The sequence below is a fragment of the Channa argus genome, chromosome 4, assembly GCF_033026475.1.
Source record: "Channa argus isolate prfri chromosome 4, Channa argus male v1.0, whole genome shotgun sequence".
Taxonomy (NCBI): domain Eukaryota; kingdom Metazoa; phylum Chordata; class Actinopteri; order Anabantiformes; family Channidae; genus Channa; species Channa argus.
In genome coordinates this window covers 14,835,179-14,860,447 of record NC_090200.1, presented here as the reverse complement: position 1 = coordinate 14,860,447, position 25,269 = coordinate 14,835,179, and the positions used below count along the sequence as shown (strand labels likewise).

The window sequence follows — 25,269 nt, the reverse complement described above, 5'->3', positions numbered from 1 at the left end:
CTAAGGGGTCTGTAACAACTTTTGGGTCACGTAGACCTGGAGCCTGTCCCAGCTGTCGTTCGGTGAGATGGGAGGTGCACCCAGGACAGGTTGCCAGTCCATCTCAGGGCCACCACAGAAACATATACACAGACAGAAAACCATTCACACCCACAGGCAATTTAGAGTCACAAATTAACTCAACATGCACTTCTTTGGCCTGTAGGGGGAAACCGGAGGGAACTCATGCAAGCACGGGGAGAACATGCAAACTCCACACAGAAAGGCTGTAGCTGGCTGGAAGGTTCAACCATGGCAGCGATAACCAGACCACCACCATGCTATGAATGAATTGCAGATTTACTCTCCCCCTTTTAAAGGAGACACATTACTGATCCAAAACCTTGAAATGATCTTGTCTGTGCACGGCACACACTCATCTAATGTTAGTCAGTCAAACAACAACACACATGACATGGATAGTGTTTTACAATGTTATTATAGTGGGTCACAGAGGGTTGAAAATTTGGGTTGCCCGCTTCTGAGATGCTGTGCAGGCTTTGACAACTCAGCCTTTTGTCCCAGTATTACTGCATTGCAGCTTTCTCCCCTGATATCTCTTTTTATTTAATTCCTCTCTACAGCTAATCCGCACTGTTTAACGCAACATCATGCTTTAAAGGGATTTAAGATGTCTGTTTGTACGTTTGCTTACTCACTTTCAATCAAAGAGACTGTGACTGCCATACCAGCCAACTTGTTTGTTCCTACATGACAATGAGCATGAGGGGTCTGGATAAACTCCAGAAAGCTGTTTCTAAAAAAAGAAGAAGTAATTAGTAAATGTCAATTGAGAGAAGTACGATGAATTAGAAGCCTGGTGGATCATGTAATTAGGACTGGAGCCTTTTCATAGGCGGCTCGGGGAAGGACAAGGACACCACAGCGGCAACCTCTGCTGAACACTGACAGCACTATGAGCTGTAATAGAAAACACCATTTGACACACACAAGCAGACACACACACATATGCACATGCACATATGCACACACACAAATTTGCACTCTTGCACAATGACAGAAAAAATATTTCTGCAGGTATACACACATGTGAGGACAGTTCACAAAGTCAAAGATACTGACAGTGATGTATGACTGTAGTTTTTGGTTTAAATGTTGGCATTCTGTAAGTTTTTTTATCAAATCAATCCACATTTGTAATGCAAATACTTCAATTCATGTGTAAAAGTAGTACGAACAAATCTACAGTCAGGTACATTCACATTTTCATTAATCCAAAGTGTTCAAAAGGGATGTGGCCTGAGTTTCCACATGTGCCACATTTAATCATTAGTTAATTAATCACCTAAGTGATTGGCAAAAAAAAAATTATTTGGCAACAAGCTTGAAAAATGGTTAGCTATTTAAATAACTGTCATAAGACAGCATAATCTTTGTTCTGTTTGTAAAAATGTTTATTTCAGTAGCTGGTAATATTTTGTATTGGGTTGGATGTTTACGTTTATGTTCATGTCACTTCCACTTACTGCAATAGTGTTGGGCCAAAGTTGTAAAAATCATTAAAAATAAATATACAATATGTTGTATATGTGAGACCACGTGAAAGTCCTTATAGAATGTTTTTATAATATCGAGGGATGGTCTGGGAGTTTAATATTCCAAAGTTTGAATAAAGGTGACTCATCCTGGACAGTAGAATATAAAGAGTTTAATAGATTTGTCAGAGAAGTGGTGGGGTCTTTGCCATTACACCCACTGCACCAAATGAACTGTACATGCAACAAAATTATCAAGCAAAACGTGGCACAGTTTGATAAATCATCAAACACTGGCCTCTCAAACACAGTTTTTTATTCATGTGTCTAGTTAGTGATTCTTTCAGACACTTCGTTTTACATTTGTCGCTCTCTCCAGGTTCACAGATGATCCACTGAAGCAGGTAAGACTGGAAATACCCTGATTAAGCACACTGGCCCCGTTGTGTTGCACTTTGACTCACACAGTGCACATTAACAATACACACAGTGTTATCAGCCTCTCACACATGTGTGTTTATGAAAATCTATTCAAAACCTGGTTGTTTCAATTGCGTAGTTGCAGCACACGTAACTAACATGACATCAGTTTATTACAACACATATATTTACTTTCATTTCATTACATCTCACCCATTTTCATATTTGGTTACTATTAATTAATTGAACAAAAAGAAAAAGGTCATGGTGGTGGTGGTAGAGGTCTTTAAGGAGAACAATACAGGGTCTGCTAGAATAGATCGGAGAGAACGTAGACAGCAATGTAGATGGAGTAATAAATAAATCTCCTTTCTGAGAAGTAGCCAGAAGACTGACGGCAGCAGATTAGAGCCTGTGCCTTTTAAACAAATTAGGTGCTCAAGGAGGAATATTGGCTGTGTGCTCGAGCATGTTTTATAGTTCAGCTCTGTAACCACTAGGACACACAAGTCTGGCAGTTCCCACATGACATGAAGCTGTAGCTCAAACAAGATTCACATGGAATTCAGCCTTCAAAATAGAAGAGAATAATTTGAAACATTAACTATCTTCTTTGTGGCACTTAAATGAGATGAGAAATAATGTGACCCACACAAATGCGCTTCTGATTTGAAAGCGTTTTTCGGTTTGTTTGCTCACTTAGTGCTAAAATAGTCAAAGATCTTTCTGTAAAGACTACAGCCAGGAAGACCCATTTGATTATGTTTTACCTGGAAATTTGAAAATCCTATTAAGTATATTTATTGTAATTTCCCATGTCTCTACGTTTGTTTTTCTAGTGCAGTACATTGTTTACTGCACATACAAACAGTCTTGTGCAACAGTGTTGCAATATATCTTGCCACCCTGGAGGTTTTTGTCTTAGACAGGTGTTTATTCCATTGTATTTGGGGGATGTGCTGGATGGCGGAGTTGGTCAAGGCCTATTGATTACATTGATTACGCTTACAGGTGTTTCTATTATGTTGTATTTGTTCTATCTATTTTGTTTACCACGTGCAGATGTACAGTAAATCAGAGGGGTTATGCTAAATAAAAAACAAACAAAACAAACAAACAACAAAAAAAGCAGCCTCAAGATGACCATCAAGCCTACTATAATAATCTGTCAGTGTATATTTTATAGCCTACAATGTTACAACACGTAACCATTTTATATATTAAAGTTTAACTTGGTGCATCTCTTTAGTGTCATTTACAGATGATAGCAAATCATGGAGAATACTGCACACTACATCTACTCTTCTTTTATAGCACGCTGGGCTGATTTTGAGTAACCAAAGTACGATAATAAAGTTTAAAATTTCTGAACTTCAATTGCTGGTTTGGTTTTAGGTCTTGTGCCAAACTGTTAGAGCCATTTGGATATAATACAGTACAGCCATCGTTGTTTTTCCACACATTCACCTGTGGTTGTTTTATTGAGACCTCGGTGTATGTACCAGTAATTAGACCATTTAATTACGCTTATACCACACTGTAAAAATATTTCATTACAAGAGAGTAGACTACAGTACAAAGTTTTACCTATTGCTACCAAGAAAGTCCAGTTACAAAGGCCATTGAAATGTTAGAATACACGAATCCAAGCTGAAAGTATTGTGATCCACAGTATTTCTTAAATTGTAGTTTTTAACCTGGAAGTTCTCTGTTAGTACTGAATTTTCCTCCCTCCTGAGGCTTAATTGCAATAAAAATTTACAAAGCTCATCTGTACTCAAACTTACAGACTTTTAGTTTTCTCACTAAAAGTCAACATTGATGTCCGATTTTGTTTTTCGAGGGGAGGGTAAGAACTTTTCAAGACAACCAGCAAAAATAAATGATATATTTCCTGTCCATGTTTGTTACTTGCCATTTTTCTTCTTAGGACCCCAACAGTTGATTCTGCACATGACACCGAACTCATGCAGCATCTTATCGAAACGTCCCTGTCCAAGGTCCTGAAATCTGCTTCTCCAAGCATGCGTCATGTGACTTCTCCCAGCTCTGCCTAGCTCAGCACCAAGCCTACTGGTTTCAGGAGATTTCATGTGAGAAAAGGACAAACCCCGAACCATTTCCCCTCTCATCTTGCCTGTACACACTGCTTTTTTCGCCCCCATTTCCGTCTTTTTTCACACAATCGGATAATGTGGACGTTCGTGGCGCTCGGAGTATGACAGAAGATTTTAGGATGCTGGACTTGTGCTGCTTGTTGTGCTCCTCTCTTTTTACTTAAATGCCAACGCGGTGAATGCGTCGGACAGAGTGGACGAGCCTGCTGCTGGAGACCCGCATTCAGAAAGTCAACCACCTTCTTTATTTGAAATTTCTCTGGAGCGACTTGAGAAGGATGTAACGACCGATCCACCGTGTGCTGCAAACGTCTTCTCATCACAATGCAGAAGGGAATACGACTTAATGATGGTCATGTCACCTACCTGGGGCTTTTGGCAAAAAAGGATGGCACAAGACGAGGGTGCTTGAGCAAAAAGAGCTCAGATAACACGAAATGGCACACAAAGTGGTTTGCTTTGTTACAGAATATGCTCTTTTATTTTGAGAACGAGTCCAGCTCTCGACCCTCGGGATTATACCTGTTGGAGGGGTGCGTATGCGACAGGGCGCCTTCACCGAAACCTTCACTGTCAGCCAAGGAGTGTTTGGAAAAGCAGGTACAGAGAGAGAGTGAGCGCGCGCACACACACACACACACACACACACACACACACAGACACACACACGCACAGGACTTTAATTCTCTGTAAAACACCTCTGGAGTCATGGTAAAATATTAACAACATGCAGCCCCATTTTTTTTTCTTTATGCAAAATTCTTTAAAGTCTAATGTAGCTTCGAACAAAGCGTTTCCCCGTCGATATATTCTTATTTCCTATTGTGTGATGACCTAAAATCCAGCGCAGGAGAACATCACGAGGTTCCAAATTGCTGTCTTGCACGTTATATAATGCATGCATGGCATTAATGATGAGGTAACAATATTAACACCTAATGATATTACAGCAACCCTGGCAATGGGCTATGCAGTGTTTTGCTTTAGGTTGCAGCAAACCCGAGCATGATCGTCTTTTTCCTACTGGTTATGAGTTTTCAGTGATGCATTAAATATAAATGCATTTGCATCCTTGTTGGTCACATATTTAGCTTTAGTCCTTTGGCGTTTCAGGGCGAGAATGGTAAACCTAATGTTCCATCAGATAAAACAAGCCAAATAAATAAATAAAATAATAAAAGTTGTGGTCTCGAGGTTTCCATCTTGTGGTGAGATGATGAAACGACAGAAACAGCAGGGTGCCAGATCAGTCTGCTCTGAACTAACTGACCTGCATGAAATTATTCAGTACAGTGTGGTTGTTGTCATTTGGATTGTACATGATACATTGTACAGATGTAAAGTGTTATATAGGCCACAGTCACATCTGCAACTCTTGATTCTAAAAGATCTTAGCTGTTTGCTTCTTAAATCAGTAAAATGCAAAGTCCAAACAAGTGTTGTGAACAGAGTTAGGCTCCCATAGTTATAGTGAACAAACAGTAGAGGAACATAATGCCTCGCTGCCACCAGCTCCTCTCCTGTCTCCAGGCTTTGTGCCTGACTCTGTAGGTAGGGCTGCAATCCAAAGTGAGTCCAGGCTCTTCCTGTGAACAGCTGCCTTTGTGCTGACAAAGCAGAATGCACCGCTCTGGCTAATGTCATGCTCTCACAGTTACAGCACCCAAAAATCCTTCCTGAAACAACTTGGAGTCCTTTTTTTTTTTTCAAATGTTTTTGGCAATGTTGTTTGCCTTCTGCTGTTTTAAATACAGTAATGTGTATGTGCGCACATCTCTTTCACCCACTGAATTCATGATAAACTAGTAAAATAACTCAATGTTTTCTGTGAATTGTGTTTGCAAGTTGCATAAAGAGTGAGAGGCGCATGCATAGTGAATGACTAATGTGACTGGCACGAAAAGTTACATCTCAATGTAAACAAACAAACAAACAAAAAAAACACCATTAGCAAGGACAAATACAAGTTAGAAAGTCTCCTGCAGCTACCAAGTTTTATAATTTTGTGGTAATGTTCTACTATAGCAATCCACCGTAATCCACATCACATTTCTCCTCAAATGCAGTTAGTGTGAAAATGATGAGCCCAGGGTTTCTATGGCAACTCTTATTAGCATCCTAAAGAATGATGCAGTTGCAGGAGGCAGGGGAAGAGAGAGAAGATAGAAGTGATGTGTTGCATCTCTGCTATTAATGTGTGCACTATCTGGGCTAAATTGGTTCCTTGCAGTACTTTGGAGGGGTCAGAGTCCATTTATAGAAAATGCAGTTTGCTAAAACTGGGAGAAAGCAGCACAAGAACACAAGATGCTATCGGAGTAAACTATTTGTTACAGAGTGTGCTGTATTAATATGTACCAGAGACACATGATGCATTGGGCAAGACTAACACCCAATCCAAGGCTCCTCATTAAAATAAAAGCAGATGTAGGTTGACTAAATATTAACGCTTCGTTCACCAGGGAATTTATTAGTCACTAACAATTATAGAAGGTAGAAGAAAGTTTCTGCTCATGTACATAAAGAACAATTAATTATAATGTCTAATTAATTATGTAACGGTCCTGCAGCACAGCAAGACTGAAAAGTTGGTTTTGCTGCCATTTGAAAAGAAGCATGTGTCTTTAAAAAGCAAATGATGCCCAATGCATACATTTTTCTTCTTCTTCTTGGCATTTATAAATACTACATCTACCTCAAGATCAGTAATTATTTTTAACGGTGCATGACTCAGCAATAAACGTAAAGCAGGAAGCAGGGAGTGAGCTTAACATTGCCTCACACCAGACGCTCAACGCGCTCTTAGAGTAATCATGAGGGAAAACTACAACAACATTCAAGCCTCCCTGCCAGAAATAGATTTTCTTTGACGGTAGAATGAATACCTAATGAACACGAAGATGAAAGCACAGTCGGCCAGGAATAATGATCAGTTGCAGGTTTAGAGGCGCCTGTTGAACATCCACAGGTCAAAGATCAAAGTCCGGTCTCAATCAGCGTTGTTTAAACTTTCCGCAAGAAAGATGATATTTAACTTCTGGGAGATGTGGTATAATTTTATAATTGCTCAGTATTTAATTACAAGAAAACTTGCATTTGTTGCTTTTAGTGAATTATAATTGTAAATACTGGTGTATTATTCTTACATTGAGGAAATTGTTGAGCGTATGTACAAACACAAACTTGTACATACATCACTAAACGTTATATTATGTGTATGTTTGCTCTTTTTAAATGTATCCAAATACTGTAGCTAGACCATTTTATAACTGAACTAATCATAATTATCCAAATGCACTATTACGTAGATGTTACTGCATATTACACACAAAATGGAAATACTCAAGTACCTTAAAATTACATTTTATTATTTGACTAAATGTACTTACAGTACTTACATATAAAAGTAGAGTTACTCATAAAAGTGATAGAGGCAGTGTTGCACGTTTAAGCTTTCAGTTTTACTTTAAAATCAGCAGCAGCCACATCAGGATTCATAAGCAAATAGCTGTTGCTTCCTGACACTTCCATTATTTGTTCTTTATAAAGTCAAGGAAAAATCCAAAGCAATTATAAATTTTAATACATCTCTTGATTGTGTTTGCCCACTGAATTTAACAGTCTTTAAGGTAGACGTCACTGAAAGGAGGCGTTTTTTATAGAATGGTTAGGACTCATAAATAAAAACCAAGAACAGACTAGATTCCCAAATGTTATCACAAAAGTGCATCATTTCTGAAAATCCAGTGGAAAGGAAGCATGCTCATCTCAAATCGAATGACACATGAAAACACAAAAACAGCCTAAGTGTTCACATTGACTGGAGTTGCTAGGAAACAGGTATCGCACAGTTATGCAATTGGCCGTGGCTCCAGCCTCCATGTATTATGGCATTTCCTCCTGGGAACCAGAGACAGGAAGTGAGCTGGGGGGGAGGCTTCCCTCAGTGTGCGCCATGAAATGCACTGGTGGGCGAGGTAGATGTGGCTTCCCCAGGCCCTGTGTGGTTTTAAAACACTCGCTTAACGTCTGCTGCAGCAAGACAGTGGCACAAACACAGGAGGCAAAAGGAGAAGCTCCGGTCAAGCCACCACAGATCTATCTAGAAGGTATCGAATACTGAAGGCTCCACTGTGCGCTGAACATACAGTATAACTTCTCATGTTAATTATAGTTCTGTTGTTTCTAACTAGAATTCCTCAACCTTTCCCCCCTTTGTTTCAGTACTATTTCACTGTCAGCTTCAACCATGAAAACCAAAAGGCGCTCGAATTGCGCACAGAAGATGTAAAGGACTGCGATGAATGGGTGGCTGCAATATCACATGCCAGGTAAAGGCACATATCAGTGAAATGTGCAAACAGGGTGTTTTAAAGTTGAATTAGCCAGTAGAGGGGAAGTAATCTTTGACTCATGTGCTAAGTCTGGAGGGAATGTTGCCATAGTTTCATAAGGAATGACACACTTGAAGATTTGCATTGCTCCCAATAGAAAACCTGCTGGCTTTTGTGTAAGAGAAACTACATCCACTAATGTGAAATGTATTAGCGAAGCTGCAATATAAAACCTGTATGTATTTGCATGTGTTACAGTTACAGAAACTTGGCCACCGAGCACGAGACTCTCATGCAGAAGTATCTTCATCTGCTTCAGATTGTGGAGACGGAGAAAACAGTTGCTAAGCAACTTCGACAACAGATAGAAGATGGGGAAATAGAGATTGAAAGGCTTAAGTCAGAGGTAATATTCATTCCTTTACACTCAGGGGTAGACATGTAAACAAATATAAATACATTATTCAGGTATGAATAGATAACACACTCTGAATAGAATACCATCCCTCCCAGACTGACACAATTCGCAAACGTCACACCACCAGCTTCAAATCTAAATATACCCTGCTAGAATTAGCTAAATTCAGAGTTGCTGATGTTCAACCTCCATAAATCAGTTATAAATAATAAAACTAAATAAATCCCTTTTGAATTTGGCTCATAATCCTCACATACAGACTTTTCTTTTAGGATAAAAAAAAATCCAGGTTAGTGTTGTCTGTTCAGTCCAAACAGGAGCTATTTCTAGACAAAGAAGTACCTTTCCATGATTTGCAGACGTGTGAAAACAAAAAGCTGAAACAAAGACAGATCCTAATTCAGTTACTCACTAACTTAAGTTCATCCTCAGTAAGTTATCAAAGCTCATCACTGGATTTGTTAGGCACCTCGGGATAAGGCTTGAATGCTGTGCTATTTTTACCTCACGTAGTTCCTCATTTAGCACATAAAATCCGCTTCACATTCTGGTCTATTTAAAAACAGGTGTTTTAGTGACATTTACAGGTGTAACTAGAAGCTTTATGTTACACTCTCAGTATCGCTTTTTTGGCTGAACTGGGTTTTCTTTTTGAGACCTCAACACAATGTCAACACTGTTAAAATGTCCAGGATTTTTGTTGTCTCTCGCTGAAACACAAAGAAATGCGTAGCAGTCTGGCACAATATCAGCCAGACCTGCTGTAAATCAACTTCCAGAACTGGCAAAAGTGCTTTGTCATTCTTCTTTGCATTGCACATACAGTGTACTCCTTTCTCCTTTTGTGTCTGCCTTCTATCCTTGTCTCAACCTGCCAGAACAACAACAACAGCCGAGCCAGTGGGAAATCTATGGATTATGCTGATTATTGCACTGTGTGCCTAATATGAAGAAACTAGCGTGAGAGGACAGAAATGGAAGCACCACCCCATCACAGAGAGAAACGTGTTCAGGCCCGACCACTCTCCAGTTTACATCCCTTCTTTCAAAGACAATGCCTCAAATAAGGCCGTGTTCCCGGTTGTATTCTTCAGATCAAATAGTCCCCTCACTTTAATGTGCAAATGTGATGCTTGAAATCAAATTATGCGCTGAATATGCATGAACATAGCTTTATGCTGCATCTCCTCTATGAAATGCAATCACAATTAACTCTCACACCGTCTACAAAGTAAATGGAGACACTTAGCTTCAAACAGTTCAAGGCAGCTCTAGTGTAGATTTTCTTTCCTTTTTTTTTTTTTTTTTTGTTGAAGTGTTTACCGACGACGAACATGCAGAAGAGTTTGTTACATATTACATTCAAATGACCAATATAAACAAATACTGGTACAGAGATACCAGCTAAGTGAACAAAGCAAGTTTAGCCAGACTAATATCTCAGTGTTGACAGTGCTGACAGGTCTGTTGACTTAGTCACTGTGTTTACAGGCCTGTACAGTAAGTGAGAAGAAGAGTAGTGTGTAATAGTGTGTGATTGCTCTTTTTTGTGCTTTTTCCCTGGCAGATCGCTGGGCTGCTCAAAGACAATGAGAAGATCCACGCCAGCCCTGCAGCTGCCCCAACTGATGACGATTCAGAAATAAAGAAGATCAAAAAAGTAAAGCTTGCATTCTAAACTTGCGGCTTACTTTTTTGGAGCATGTTCATTTATTCAGAAACTGACCACAACTTTTAAAAACCTGGTCTGCTGTAGGTCCAGAGCTTCCTGCGAGGCTGGATCTGCAGAAGAAAGTGGAAGACCATCATCCAGGATTACATCCGCTCGCCACATGCAGAGAGCATGAGGAAGAGGAACCAGGTGGTGTTCAGCATGTTGGACTCAGAGGCTGAGTACGTCCAGCAGCTTCACATCCTGGTGAACAACTTCTTGAGGCCACTCCGCATGGCTGCCAGCTCCAAAAAGCCGCCAATCACCCACGATGATGTCAGCAGCATATTCCTCAACAGGTTGGATTCTTGAGATCATTTCATAAAAAAAAAGATCAGATTTCCATCAAAATTAAGGAGGAGGAGTGTTTCCATGCTGTCTGGGTTGCATCTTATGCACACACGAGAATGCACATGAGCTTAAAAAAACTATTGAATCTATTCAACAAACTGAAATTCCTCGACAGTAACACAACAAGACATGTAAAGATGTGTCAGCAAAACCCAGGAAAGAAAACTGCATAAAATGAGATTTTTATAAGGGAAAACTTCCCAAGGTACCTTGAATAAGCCATTTAGTTAATATAGAAGTTTAAGATACTGGATAATAAGTTTAAAATTCATGCTCATGTGAATCCAATGAAATTTGCTGTTGTATTCTATGACATGCATTATATCTATTATGTTAATGAAATATTACTTTGCTGTTCGATGATATTTTGTGGACCAGCAAATATATGCACTAATATACCCCACTCACCAGAAAATCCAAAAAGTAAAAAAACTATGCTTCATAGTGTTTACTCAAAATAAAAATGTGTCTATCTTATAGAGAAAGATGTATACAACGTAAGCCTTAGTATAAACATTTGATTAATCCAGTTTTTTTTTTAAAAAAAAAACACATTTTCTGTTACTTTAAATCACATAATGTCTGCATGCAGAAAATTTTTGCTGGACAGACAGAGTCTATAAAGAAGAGACTAATTTGCATGTGCACTCATTGGCCTATTCAGAATCCACCCACACGCTCATCCAAACACTCTCATTCTCAAAGCCTGCACACCCATGCTCTCATGCACACTGTCTGATGTCAGGTCTTTCATTTACCAGAACTTCACTGGATGTTGACAGAGGTATTAACTCTCAACTTTGTTTTTTGTCTCGAAAGACAGAGCTTTTATCTGTTCTTCTTATTTTTCCAGTGAAACGATCATGTTTCTACATCAGATATTTTACCAGGGTCTTAAAGCCAGAATAGCAAGCTGGCCAACATTAGTGCTGGGTAAGACACAGCATTTCTGTTTTCTCAACTTCTTTCATAAAGTTGTCACTACAAGAGAAGCCCTCTTTATTGTCTGTGCCATTGTTCTCTCTCCCTCTCTCTCTCTATACAGCCGACCTGTTTGACATCCTGCTGCCCATGCTGAACATCTACCAGGAGTTTGTGAGGAACCACCAGTACAGCCTGCAGATCCTGGCTCACTGCAAACAGAACAGAGACTTCGACAAGCTGCTGAAGCAGTACGAGGCCAAGCCCGACTGTGAGGAGAGGACTCTGGAGACCTTTCTCACTTACCCCATGTTCCAGGTTGGCTCATTTGTTTCACTGACATACGCAAGAAATAAAGACAGACCTATTTGTTTGCTGCAGAGCTGCAGCCTGGAGCCACATTTTATCGTTAACATCAGACTCTCATAGCCACTCTGGGCTAAGTTCTTCTCTCCATATATACTTGCTACTATTGGGCCAAATATTCCACCACCTTAATACTACAGTTAGGTTCATAAATACTAAAGCAATAACTTTTTTTGGTCACCAATAATAGGTGTAGGTGTATTAAATGGAGTTTGCATGTTCACTATAGGGTACTTCCATTTCCTCCCATAGTTCAAAGACATGCATGTTTGGTTAACTGGTGACTCTGAATTGCCAATAGGTGTGAATATGAGTGTGAATGGTTTTCTGTCTGTGTGTGTCTCTCTGTGTTGACCCTGAGATAGGCTGGAGACCTGTCCAGCGTGTACCCCTCCTCTCGCCCTAGGACAGCTGGGATAGGCTCCGGCCCTCCCTGTGACCCCAAACAGGATAAGCGGTTATAGATAATGGATGGATGTTTTAAAATGGCTCTAATTCCTAAAAGGGTAATGCCCCACTTTTGTCAAAGCCCTTGAAATAAAGCTGAAAGTATTGACTTTGAGAGTTTCAAATTCATTGTGGTGGTGTACAGAGGCCAAATTTTAAAAATTATTTATGAACCTAACTGTACAAGTAACTGAGTAGCTGTTGAAAGACTGGTTCTTTAATATGTGTATTGATTTCATCACACCTCAAATGCTGTGACTAATGTGTTGCAGACACCTGTTAGAAAAGTACCTACAGTACTTCTTTACCAAATGTCCATCATTGTCACTGTTATCTTCATTTTTAGTAAACAAGTACCTGTATGAATCCTCAGGCAGCACGGTTTTGGTTGTTCTTTTTTCAAGAGCTAAGCAGAAGATGAAAATTGGTCCAGTTCTCCTTGTGCCGAAAGATTTACAGCAGCTACCCACCACCTTGTCACTCTGGCAGGGGGTGGCATCTGGGCTGTCCAATTAGATTTTAGGTGTGGCCAGGCCACCCATCTGGCCAAGCCCATGTGAGCTGCTCAATCAGGACTTGGTTTTAAAGAGCTGCTTACATCTTGAGTGGTCAGTGACTGTCTGATCGATGTCCCATATTGTAGCACCACAGATGAACAACAAAACCAGCAGGCATTTGTCTGCATTTGCTCAGAATATCCCTGTAGTGTTTCTCATGTCTATAAAAAGCAGTTGTTTGTGGAGCTCAGGCTTTAATAATGGCTCCTTTCTGGCAAGGCACGCAGTTTCCCAACAGTCCACTCTGCTGGGGCCTACTGCAGGCTGTTCCATGTTGATAATGCATTTTGCTGATGACTGTAGATTGTGCTCTCTACTGATCTACTTCTCATTACTGTACACATATACATGTGCCAGTGTACATGTTGTTACATTTATGATTTCATGTAAGCTGGTATATTTGACTGTGCACCCCCCCCCCCTTGTTTCTGTTCTGCCTCTAGATTCCTCGTTACATTCTCACGCTGCACGAGCTCCTAGCCCACACACCCCATGAACATGTAGAGAGAAACAGTTTGGACTATGCCAAGTCAAAGCTGGAGGAGCTTTCCAGGTACTTTGATCATTCTGTCAAAACCTAAATTTGCATGGCATAAGTTTAATGTGACATTGGTTTGGTTTAATTTACAGTAGAATCAGACTGTAAAACCAGAAAAAGTTGTGTTCTGCATGTACAATAAATACCTTTACATAAATGTATAATAAATTACTGGAAAGAGGAGAATGAAATTTTGTTTTGTTAACAGTTTATTGTAAGGTTACATAAATTCTAATTTATGCCCAAGTAAACTTTTAAGAAGTTTCCTAGAAGGAACCATACCTAAAATACAGGGTGATCAGTTTGTACACCTACAGCCTTTTAATGATAAGCTAACACAATCATAAGAACTTTATGTAGAGGTTAGCAATTGAGCTTTTTCATACATTTTCACTTGAAATGCAGTAAAAAATGCAACACAACTAAGATAGAACTTTGTCTGTATTTTAGCAAATATAATAATTATTTCCTAGCAGACATAAAGGGATCACTAGGAATAACAGACCTGTAAAAAAAAGCATTACCAGTGTTTTCCATAGCTGTACTATATTAACCATAAAAGGTGCATGAGTGTGTAGTAAGTTTTTCATCCCAAAATAGTTATTGCAGGCTTCCACCCAGACTGGATAGCTGCAACATATTGCATCAAAAAGACACCTGCCACAACTGCAGCCTGAGAGACAAAACTTAGGACAGAAATATCTTTCATTCTTATTCTCTAACATTCTTGTTTCATACACAGTATATCAAATGATGATATATATCCTTTTACCAGAATCATGCATGACGAAGTGAGCGAAACAGAGAACATCAGGAAGAACCTAGCGATCGAACGTATGATTGTAGAGGGCTGTGAAATACTCCTCGACACCAGCCAGACCTTTGTCAGACAAGGTAATTCTTTCGTGGACTTCCTGTCCCAATTCACCTTTCTCACAACCTGATCTCACATCTCACATCCTCAGCCCTGCGCTGAGAAAAAAATATCCTGTTTAAAAGAATTACGCATCTCTCATTCTCCCTCTCTCTCTGGGGAACAACATGTACTCCTCTTGAGGAGAGTCTTTAATTTCCAAGTGTAATTATAGTGTTCTGAGGCAAACTGATGAGGAATGTGGGGCTGCAAATGTCACACATCCCCAACAGGCCCTGATTGATGAGAAAAAGGAAAACAAAAATTGTAGTTTGTTTAATCCTTAGCATCTCATGTGAATATACATGTTTTTTAAACACAATAATTCTTTTGGTTCTCCTCTCTCTTCTCATTTTGATATTGGATGTTGTATCTCTCGCTCTCTCTTTCTCCCTCTTTCTTGTATTTGCACATACTCTTTTGTTCCCACATACAGGGTCTCTCATCCAGGTGCCGATGAGCGAGAAGGGAAAGATCACCCGTGGGCGACTGGGTTCTCTGTCTCTTAAGAAGGAGGGGGAAAGGCAGTGCTTTCTCTTCTCCAAGCATTTAATCATCTGCACGAGAGGTTCTGGGGGAAAGCTTCATCTCACCAAGGTGAGCCTGTGTTGTTTGAATTGCAGCGAAGCTGGTTCTTATTTCAAACATCACAATCTTAGGGTCCCACAAAACCCAGAACCTCTGAAGTAGATTTAACAGATTAACGTTTTGTTGATGAAAGCTATAAGGTTAGCAAGATTGTGGGTCTTAATAGCAGCAATGATCACTGGAGGTACTTATAAAAGGCTGCGTGCATGCACAGGCTTATTGTATGCAAATCCACATGTGCATTTCTGATTCACATTCTGATTCACATTTTCCCCACATACTAGGAATTTACAGGATATAATGCATGTATGCAATCAATTCATCAGTTATTCCCTTACTTCGAAAGAAAAAATTAAAACTTTATTGTGACAATACAATCATTTTGTGTTTTTTTTTTATTTGACCACTTCCTCAATGTTTTCCTGTTTTGATAAAAAAAATTTGAGTTGAGGCTAAACACAGCAGTACAAAAACACGAAATGACAAAGTTAAAAAGCATTCCAAGAATGATTATGACAGATAGACTAATCTACTCCACGGGTTTCACTTGCACGAGCAGTGGAAACATTACTAACCGTTTTTCAAAACCACGTATTTCAGAAGATGTAATTAAAACAAATCTTGCTGTATCAGGAAAACATGACTTCTGAACCATGCAGCATACAGTAAATATTTGTAAATGTAGGTTGTGTAATGTTACTCTGTGTTGAGTCAAATGAGGCTAATGTAAACTGAAGGCATACTGTATGTTGTTTACAGAATGGAGTGGTCTCGCTTATAGACTGTACTCTCATGGAGGACCCCGAGGGGACAGATGATGAGTGTGAGTGTTTTTTATTCATACAACAACCAGTGTTGTTGTAGTAGTGTTGTATTTTATGTTTAAATATTTCAGTGGCTCAGATAAAATTGTCGTAATTTTAAGATTAATATTTAGAACTGTGATTTTCGAATGCGAGCATACCACTAGAAATTAGTACAGACAAAACAAAATACAGACTTTTGCCAAACTTTCTTTCTTCCTGCCTCTTCATAGTTGGAGTACAAATCACATTTTATGTCTTTACCCTATATTCTGCTTATATATATATAAAGAGGAAATCCCATCACGTTATCTCTATGTGTTTGTCTCAAAGCCAAATCAGACAAGAGCGGCCAAGACATGGAGCACCTGGACTTCAAGATTGTTGTGGAACCGAAAGACAGCCAGTCATTCACAGTCATCCTGGTCGCCTCCTCAAGGCAGGAGAAGTCTGCATGGACCAGCGACATCAGCCAGGCACGTCAACCTGCATCATAGTCTGCAGCAGTCAGACGAGAGGCAGAGGATGTCTGCAGAAAGCTTGCATGTTATAGAACTCACTAACATTTCCTCTGTCCTCTTTTTTGAATCTGAATCTGTCCTGCAGTGCATAGACAACATCCGGTGTAATGGGTTAATGATGAACGCCTTTGAAGACAACTCCAAAGTCACAGTGCCACAGATGATCAAGTAAGCAAAAAGTGTTTACGTGCAACGCTTTGCAGCTGTCTCTTTTTTCTGTCATGCCCTGGCAATCTTTATGCTTATTTTATAATGAATTAATTAATTTATTTGTCCTGAGTAGGTCAGATTCAAGTCTGTACTGTGATGATGTGGACATCCGCTTCAGCAAAATGATGAACTCCTGCAAGGTACTGCAGATACGCTATGCCAGCGTAGAACGCCTGCTGGAGAGACTCACTGACCTCCGTTTCCTTTCCATCGACTTCCTCAACACCTTTCTGCACTCCTATCGTGTGTTCACCACTGCTGATGTGGTGCTAGACAAACTCATCACCATCTACAAGAAGCCCATCAGTGCCATCCCTGCTCGGTGAGTCACATTACATTTGGACAAGTTTGAGTGTTACAAGGTTGCTGACAGCATTTATAACAGACAAACAAATCTTATTTGATGTGCCTGGCATCCTTCCAGACCATACTGCATAAAGACGAGGCGAGCTATAATGATGTTAAGCATTGTCATCCTCTAATCAATGCAAAGCATGTACAGAAGCCAAGGAGCTTGCAGGTTGAACTGCTGCCAAATGAATTGTTGCTTTGTGTTTTTACATGTCATTGTGTTTTTACTCATAAAGATTTATGAAATTGAGAAGGTCATTGGCTTTGGAATAAAACTTTACAAGTGAGCTAGACAGATATTCTTGACATTTCTGAATTTGAATCTAAAAAAGAGGGTGACAGCAAAGTGAAACATAAGACTGGCTGGTGTGCAGGAATATATGTGTGTTACATTTCACAAAATATGTGTTTACATACTGAATGTTACGCTGAAACAGTTAAGTCCTGTGATCTTCAAGGCTTTGTGTGTGATTAAGAGGAGTTGGTCTTGTTGGTTTATGTGATCACAGAGACATAGCAGGTGGGAGCAGTAGAGAAAGATAATCTGTGTGATGCCTCATTGTCACTGTGCTTGTGTATTTATGTGTGTGTTCACTGGTCAAAGGCAATAATTTGGTCCCGTCTCTCCTGCCTGCCTGGGATTGTCTCAGCTGGGCTCTGTCGCTCTATGGCAACCAACTTCGGTGCTGCAGGACCCCACCCTCCCCTCCCTCGCTCCTTGTCTGCAAAAGATCCATAGTGTGAAATATTGATGGAGTGTTGCAGTGGGGCTAACTCACCACTCCACAGGTCTACAGCAAGGGCCCCACTGTGGGGTTCAGATCAGGGGGAGCTCCCCATGCCCACGCCCTGCGGCATGCTTTACTGTGGTGCTTGTCATGTCACTGTGAGACACCTACACTTGGCTGCTTATGTCAGCAGTGGCCATGCGCACTATCACTCGCTGTGCTATTTATGGGAACCCGTGAGGTCGCCAGGAGGGTGGCAAGAAGTGGGAGAGGTTTTCTGCAACGCTGCAGCCTGTATCCTGCTCTAAAACGATGAGACGTGACTGCAAAGAGACTTCTGTTTTTTGGGCCGACTTCGTATGCATAAATTATTGAGGAGGCATTGTGTATTTAGCTAAGCTCTTAAAACATGGAATATGCTTATCAAATATCAAAGAAACATATGCTTGTGCCCTTAATTTAATTGCATATATCCTCCCTTGATGCAGGTCCCTGGAGTTATTTTTTGCCAGCAGTCAGAATAGTAAGCTCCTGTATGGAGAGCCGCCCAGCTCCCCCAGGGCCAGCAGAAAGTTCTCCTCCCCTCCTCCTCTGGCTATCGCCAAGAATTCATCCCCGAACCGTCGGCGTAAGCTCTCCCTCAACATCCCCATAATCACTGGGGGCAAAGCTCTTGACCTGGCTGCCCTCAGCTGCTCCTCAAATGGCTATGCAAGCATGTACTCAACTATGTCCCCGTTCAGCAAGACCACCTTGGACATCAATAAACTCTATGTGTCCAGCCCTATCACAAGCAAAATCCCTGATGAGGGAGAAGACAAGAAGGAGAAGGTGGAAGACACCTCCGTGTGCAAACAAGGTAGGTCAGCTGCTGCCTTGATAAGCAGGTAATTTCAACTTTGATTGGCTGTAATACTTATGAGTGACACTATGTGTTTTTGTTATGATGCAGAACTCTCAGTACGAGAGGAAAGCGACAATGATCAAAATCAGAGTGATGACGGGGACCCAGAAGCCTCGCCCACCAAGTCTCCAACCACCCCCAAAAATGTCAAATGCAAAAACTCTTCAGGTACATTGTGTCCTCGAAATGTGTACTGATATGAGTCAGATCCAAGCTTGTAAATTGCACACACTTGTAACCAGTGACCCTTCCAGAAGCATACATTATCTAAAATATACATTTTGTTTATTGTTATGAGCATGTGGAGAAAGCCAATGCTTGGCTTCAGTACTACATCCAGACCGTGCTTTCCCTGTTGCCCCCAGTAATGAGACTGTTTCATACGAACCGACATGATCTCTCCCCTCGAAATCTTATGACAAAATAACACAATAGGTTTTAAAAGTGACGCCTGCTCTGGAATATATGAATTAAGTGAAATTGTGTAGCGGCGTGTATCTCACATGGTGGGGGATTCTTAGCAGCTTAGGATCTGTCTATGTTCCCAGGATTTAAACATAGCAGACTGCAGAGAATCTGTTGATTCCTCTGTTATGCTGATATTTGGTGGCTATATTTAGCTGCAACCATCTTGAATATCAAAGCGTCTTGTAAAAGAAAGTCTGGAGGGAAATAGTTGTGTTGGTCTGTAGTGCCCCCTTTTGGAGGTTTGAGCAGCTCCTTCTGCAGTCTCTGCATATACAGACATGGCTACATTATACTCAATAAAACAAGTTTTTATAAATTTAAGTTATAAACAAGGTAAAAATATTTTGTGATGTCTCTCCTCAAACTGACCACACATTTAAATTATTCTGCACCAGGTTTATCTTCTGTTTTTCTGTGTTTCTTCGTAGAGTTCTCTCTGTTTTCCTACAACAATGGCATGGTGATGTCCTCATGTCGAGAGCTGGATAATAACCGCAGTGCACTGTCGGCTGCTTCTGCATTTGCAATTGCCACAGCTGGAGCAAATGAAGGCACCCCTACCAAGGAGAAATATCGACGCATGTCCCTCGCCAGCACTGGTATGCACATTTGCCCATCTAAAGTCCAGTGAGACATGGTTTGACATCACGAGGATGCCAAGAATTGCAAACTATACTTTATCTTTTTTGCACTGGTTTGCCACTTATAGAGCCTTCAAACTTTATTGCTATTTGTTGCTAAATCTGTAGGTATCATAGTGGTGAGAGCACAATGTAATCGTTTAATATATTTTGTACAGGTTTCCCAACAGATCAGAGAAATGGAGACAAAGAGTTTGTGATCAGACGAGCAGCAACCAACAGAGTCCTGAATGTCCTGAGACACTGGGTGTCCAAACACTCTCCGGTAAAACAGAACACAATTTAGGCCACATTTATAAGCCCAGTTTTCAAAGCGTTCAGTGTTTTTTACATTCAAGAAATGAATGTATTTTGTGCAATGATATGGTACACTTTAAAATGTCATTGGTGAACAGATATTATACAGCACGATACATTGGAATTGTCTTAGGGAAATACAGGTTAAAAGGAGACAAGGAAAACTAACAAACAGAATATGTTTATATATTTGAAAATTCACATTAGAGTTTATAATTCTGAGTTTATAAATTACAGACAACTTTAATTATTGTACAGTATTTAAGTCACCTACATTATATGTGTCTCCAGGACTTTGAGAATAACAATGAGCTAAAGACAAAAGTCATTGCCTTCCTTGAGGAAGTGATGCATGACCCTGAGTTGTTGACCCAAGAGAGGAAAGCAGCAGCCAACATCATCAGGTACTTCTGTGTGCTGTTTGATCCTGCGATTGCAATTATTCGAAACAGTTTGTTAGACTTCAGGGTTTGACATTCTGTTCTCTGGTCGGTCAGGACTCTAACTCAGGAAGATCACAGTGACAATCAGATCACCCTTGAAGATGTGATACAGCTGGTAAGTGACGCTGGTCTCTATTAGTAATGGTTTATGTTTAGTGTGATGCAGTTTTAAAAAGGCAGGAGGCTTAAGTATCACACAAATATAGGTACTGTAAATCAGTGTTGATACTGGTGGAGAGAGAAATCCAGTTTAAGAAAAACAGAAAAGACATTTGAGAGAAGGGAACAAGTGAAGCAGTGCCATTTTGTCTTGAAAACCTGCCAAAAGCACCTGCCAAAAGTTTTGCTATGTAATTTTCTCTTACTGAACTACTCTTCAGTAATTACTGGAACTAGTTTTAGATCTAATCCAATCATCTAATCCAATAATGGAGAAGAATGGATTAATGGACATTCATGGAGAAGTAGACTTTGCACTATTTAAGTTTAAAATTAAACTCAAACATCATGTCCATTTCTCTACCCAAAGGTAGAGTCAAGATCACATTTTCAGAATTTTCTCTCCTTTTATTTTTTTGGTTTCAAGAGACGTGACCACAGTTGGACTGGATTTCTAAGCATGAGCTTCTAGTGCCGTTTACCAGCATCGAGTTAACTGAATTTTGATCAATTGTATTTTGTTTTTCACTCATCGTGTGCACAGGTAAATAATTTCAGACTGTTCTGTGACTCCTAGGTGGGAGGAGGAAAGGCCGAGCCCTTTGAGAACCACTCTGCATTAGAGATTGCAGAGCAGCTCACTCTACTGGACCACCTGGTGTTTAAAGTCATCCCATATGAGTGAGTGCCATCACATACATGTGCACTGTATGTCTGTTACCTAGATTAAAGTACATACGTATAAACTGAGAATTTTTTTGTTCTTTTTGTTTATTTTGTTTTGTCGATCTGTTTATTTTGCAGGGAATTCTTTGGTCAAGGCTGGATGAAGAATGACAAAAATGAGAAGACACCTTATATCATGAGAACAACCAAGCACTTCAATGATGTATGTCTCCTATCAACAAGCCCCTGACCCCTAACGCAACCCATTACTAATTTTCCATCAAAACATTCAAGTCAAAAGCCATTATGTCTCTGTTTTGTCTGCAAGATAAGCAACCTCATCGCCACGGAGATCCTTCGCTGTGACGATGTGGTCACTCGGGTAGTGGTCATAGAGAAATGGGTGGCTGTGGCTGATATCTGCCGCTGTCTCCATAACTACAATGCTGTGCTCGAGATCACCTCCTCCCTCAACCGCAGCTCTGTGTTTCGCCTCAAGAAGACCTGGCTCAAAGTTTCCAAGCAGGTTTGTAACACTCTGCGCATTATTTTAGTGTTTTTCTTTCTAATGTGCTTAGGGATTTGATAAAATACGTTCTCGACAACCTTTTTTTTTAGACGAAAGCATTGACTGACAAGCTGCAGAAGCTGGTCTCATCAGAGGGAAGGTTCAAAAACCTGAGAGAGGCTTTGAAGAAGTGAGTTCAGCTCAAGGACATACTGTAGTTTGTACTGGATCAATAACGCAAACATGCAGCACAAGTGGATGATGTTTATGTCTTCTTCCCACCAGCTGTGATCCTCCCTGTGTGCCCTACCTGGGGATGTACCTCACTGACCTGGCTTTCATTGAAGAGGGAACGCCAAACTACACCGAAGACAACTTAGTCAACTTCTCAAAAATGAGGATGGTGAGCTGTATCATGTCGCAGGCGAGACTTTCCATATTTGTGTTTTTTTATTTTACATAATTTAACAACTTGGTTCCCCTGCTTTTCAGATTTCTCACATCATCAGAGAAATCCGGCAGTTTCAGCAGACTGCATACAAGATTGACCTGCAACCAAAGGTACATTATTACCATGACTTTACACCAGTGGCTTTCAAACTTTTTGGTTTGAAACTACAAGCTTTGTCTAAAATGCAAAACATGTGACCTTTAATTAGCCATACATGTTGGTTTAGAGCACAAAAATTAAAAGAAAACCGTAAAGATACATTTCAATAAAAAAAATAAAAGGCTTGATCTTTTCTCTTTTTCTCATATTTCAGGTAGCCCAGTATCTACTGGATCGGAGCTCTGTTCTGGATGAAGAAAGCATGTATGAAGCCTCACTCAGAATTGAGCCTAAAGTACCCAACTGATGGGGAAGGTGGTCCTCTATGTTGTTTTCTCTGTTAATAATACACATCCGTTGACATACACATTAACTTTTGTATAGTTGTACATGTTTAAGATATTTGCTCCTCTGTACAGTAGATGTTTAAGATTGTTTGACTACACAAAACATTTCAACGTATACTTTTTGTTTGTGCCATGACACCACCTGCTTTAAACATTTGTTTTTTTACCCTTTTTTAAAGCATAATAACAGAGGTTACTGTAGTTTCACACAACTGTGTCTTGTCAGTGACCAATGACATTATTTTGCATCATCTCATACTGGGTGGACGTTGCACTTTCTGAGCACTCGCGCTCCCGGCCGTTGTTCTCTTTGCTTGAGTTTTATTGATGACTGAATTTCTCTGCAACTAATGTAGCACTGTAAAAAAATGTAACTGCATCAAATCAGGTAAAAGAGCACAGAGAACATAACTGTATTTAATGGTGGGAACAATGATCAAAGGAGAATGCAGTGAGGTATCTGAAGCAACCAAAACAAGAGGGATTTGTTTTCTTCATTTCTGCTCACAACCCTAAAGACAGAGGCTCCCAACCACTTTAGCAATGCTGACCAGCAAATAATACTGACATGAAACTAAATAGAAAACTAAGTTCTATGTCTTGATGTCAGAATGTAGGTAATTAATTGTTAATTGTAACAGTAACAAAGACACCATGTATGATTCTACAATCATACTTTGACCTAATTGCTAACATACGTATCTTAATGCTATTTCATTAGTTGATGCTTTGATTATTTATTTATTTGTTTTGTTTTGTTGTTTTTGTGAGGGGTTTGTAGTATTTTGTTTTTTGGTGTGTTAGCATATTATCATCTGCCACCTAACAATAAATAAAAAGTAGCAACAGTTAGGGCTAATGATAAAATTGTTAGTTTTACGAGTATCAAGCTGAAGCATAGGCTAAATTATAAGTTAAGGCAACATAACAACATCCCAGTTCTTATTGTTTGTCCTAAGGGAAACATGCATATGTGTATGATGGTCCATGCAATATTTGTTGAGATGTTGTACTTAGAAAACCCAAATATAAACTTCATGGTGGTACAAGAAAAAGATGGTCGATAACCAAAGTCAGCAGGCTGGGACCCATAGATGTTTGCACTATTTTGGTCGGATAATTGGTCGGGCCCACAGTGTTGGTCCAACAGTTTAACATTGCTGCTTATAATCATTCCTTAAGCATGGCTAAATTGAATATGTTGTTTTATAGCCTATAGGTGTTAGAAATGTTTTATGTCTAAGAACAGGTAATGGTCAATGCTGGTCATCAGGTTGGGATCCTCTGTTCTGAGATACATGTCTTCAAATTGACAAAATGCAACTGGATTTTTAAAATATGAGTAACACACTCCTTTTGTAGCCTGTTGTCACATTAGACCCCTCAGTTCATTTGACATGATTAGTTATAAGCTGTGTAACAACATACAGTGAAAAAGAATATACATTGTTCTGATCTAAGGCAAAAGATTAGTCATCTATATTTTTTGTTACACTCAGAGCACACCAGTACAGTACAGTGAGCTCTGCCTTTGGACAAATCTTGTGTATCTTGATTTTTCGTTCAACCCAAACTCATGAAATAAGATCTCATGCGATGGTAAGTGTTGTATCTTCAGGTTCGGCGATGTAGAGTAAAAGGTTGTTGCTCTTCTGTAATTAAAAGACAATCTGTTCTTTTTGCTGTTCCAGTGATTGTGGAACGTGACTGTATATCACTCTGTTATATGCATCGCTGTTAAAAACTATGATAAAACGTTTGTGAATGACCTCTGCCTGCAGCATTCAAACACTATTTTTGTAGTAGTATAAGAGAGAGTGACCTGCTCTTTATATGAACATGGGAAAGTATTTTGTACTTTGTTGGTAATTCACCTCACAAATATGTGCTGTACATTTTGTACATGCAACCCTGCATATTTCTCAATGTGGAACATTGTAATCCTTTAAAAAAAAACTTGTATCTCGAGCTTAAACACAAAACAAAGCTACAACAGTGTGGTCTTGAAACCATGAGTTAGAGGTAGGAGACAACATCAAAGTGTTTTGCATTTATACTGTAATCCTGTCTATAACCATTTCTGTTAGCAGGAATATAGTAACGTAGTGCTTATTCTGTGAATATTTGTATGTATTTTTACTATGTATGTACAGTACACTTTTGAAGCTCATGTGGCAGGCATGCAACACCTTCACAGACAGAATAATATATACTTATACTGTATACACTTATACATGCACATACTCTTATAAGATATATAAACAAATAAACATTTTGCTGTTAGCAATACCCAGTGGTATGAAAATTATCTTTCAACCCTCATGTTTCCACACCTTAAGAACTATTCCCAGTTTTGTAAAGAAAAAAAGAAAACAATAAAAGCTATGATGATGACAATAACAACAAACAAAGTATATGTTTCCCAGTTACCTCTTGCTAATAAATTCATTTTATCTC

At 39.7% G+C, this 25,269-nt stretch overlaps 1 protein-coding gene across 3 annotated transcripts; it reads left to right on the top strand.

Moving 5' to 3' along the window:
• Positions 1-3,558: 3,558 nt before the first annotated feature.
• On the top strand, positions 3,559-25,269 carry rasgrf1 (Ras protein specific guanine nucleotide releasing factor 1). Of its 3 annotated transcripts, none has more exons than XM_067500706.1 (27): positions 3,559-4,672; positions 8,297-8,403; positions 8,665-8,812; positions 10,392-10,484; positions 10,581-10,834; positions 11,740-11,819; positions 11,932-12,125; positions 13,621-13,730; positions 14,491-14,609; positions 15,065-15,225; positions 15,976-16,039; positions 16,353-16,495; positions 16,626-16,708; positions 16,824-17,072; positions 18,318-18,688; positions 18,782-18,901; positions 19,630-19,800; positions 20,001-20,107; positions 20,431-20,543; positions 20,637-20,697; positions 21,319-21,422; positions 21,546-21,630; positions 21,736-21,933; positions 22,026-22,105; positions 22,201-22,318; positions 22,408-22,476; positions 22,680-25,269. In XM_067500706.1, the coding sequence occupies exons 1-27, from the start codon at positions 4,397-4,399 to the stop codon at positions 22,770-22,772; spliced, it is 3,771 nt and encodes a 1,256-aa protein (XP_067356807.1). In that variant the 5' UTR covers positions 3,559-4,396; the 3' UTR covers positions 22,773-25,269. The 3 variants fall into 3 exon arrangements, with proteins under 3 accessions (XP_067356807.1, XP_067356809.1, XP_067356810.1); XM_067500708.1 differs by lacking the exon at positions 3,559-4,672 and adding an exon at positions 8,042-8,181; XM_067500709.1 differs by lacking the exons at positions 3,559-4,672; positions 8,297-8,403; positions 8,665-8,812; positions 10,392-10,484; positions 11,740-11,819 and having other exon boundaries at positions 10,658-10,834.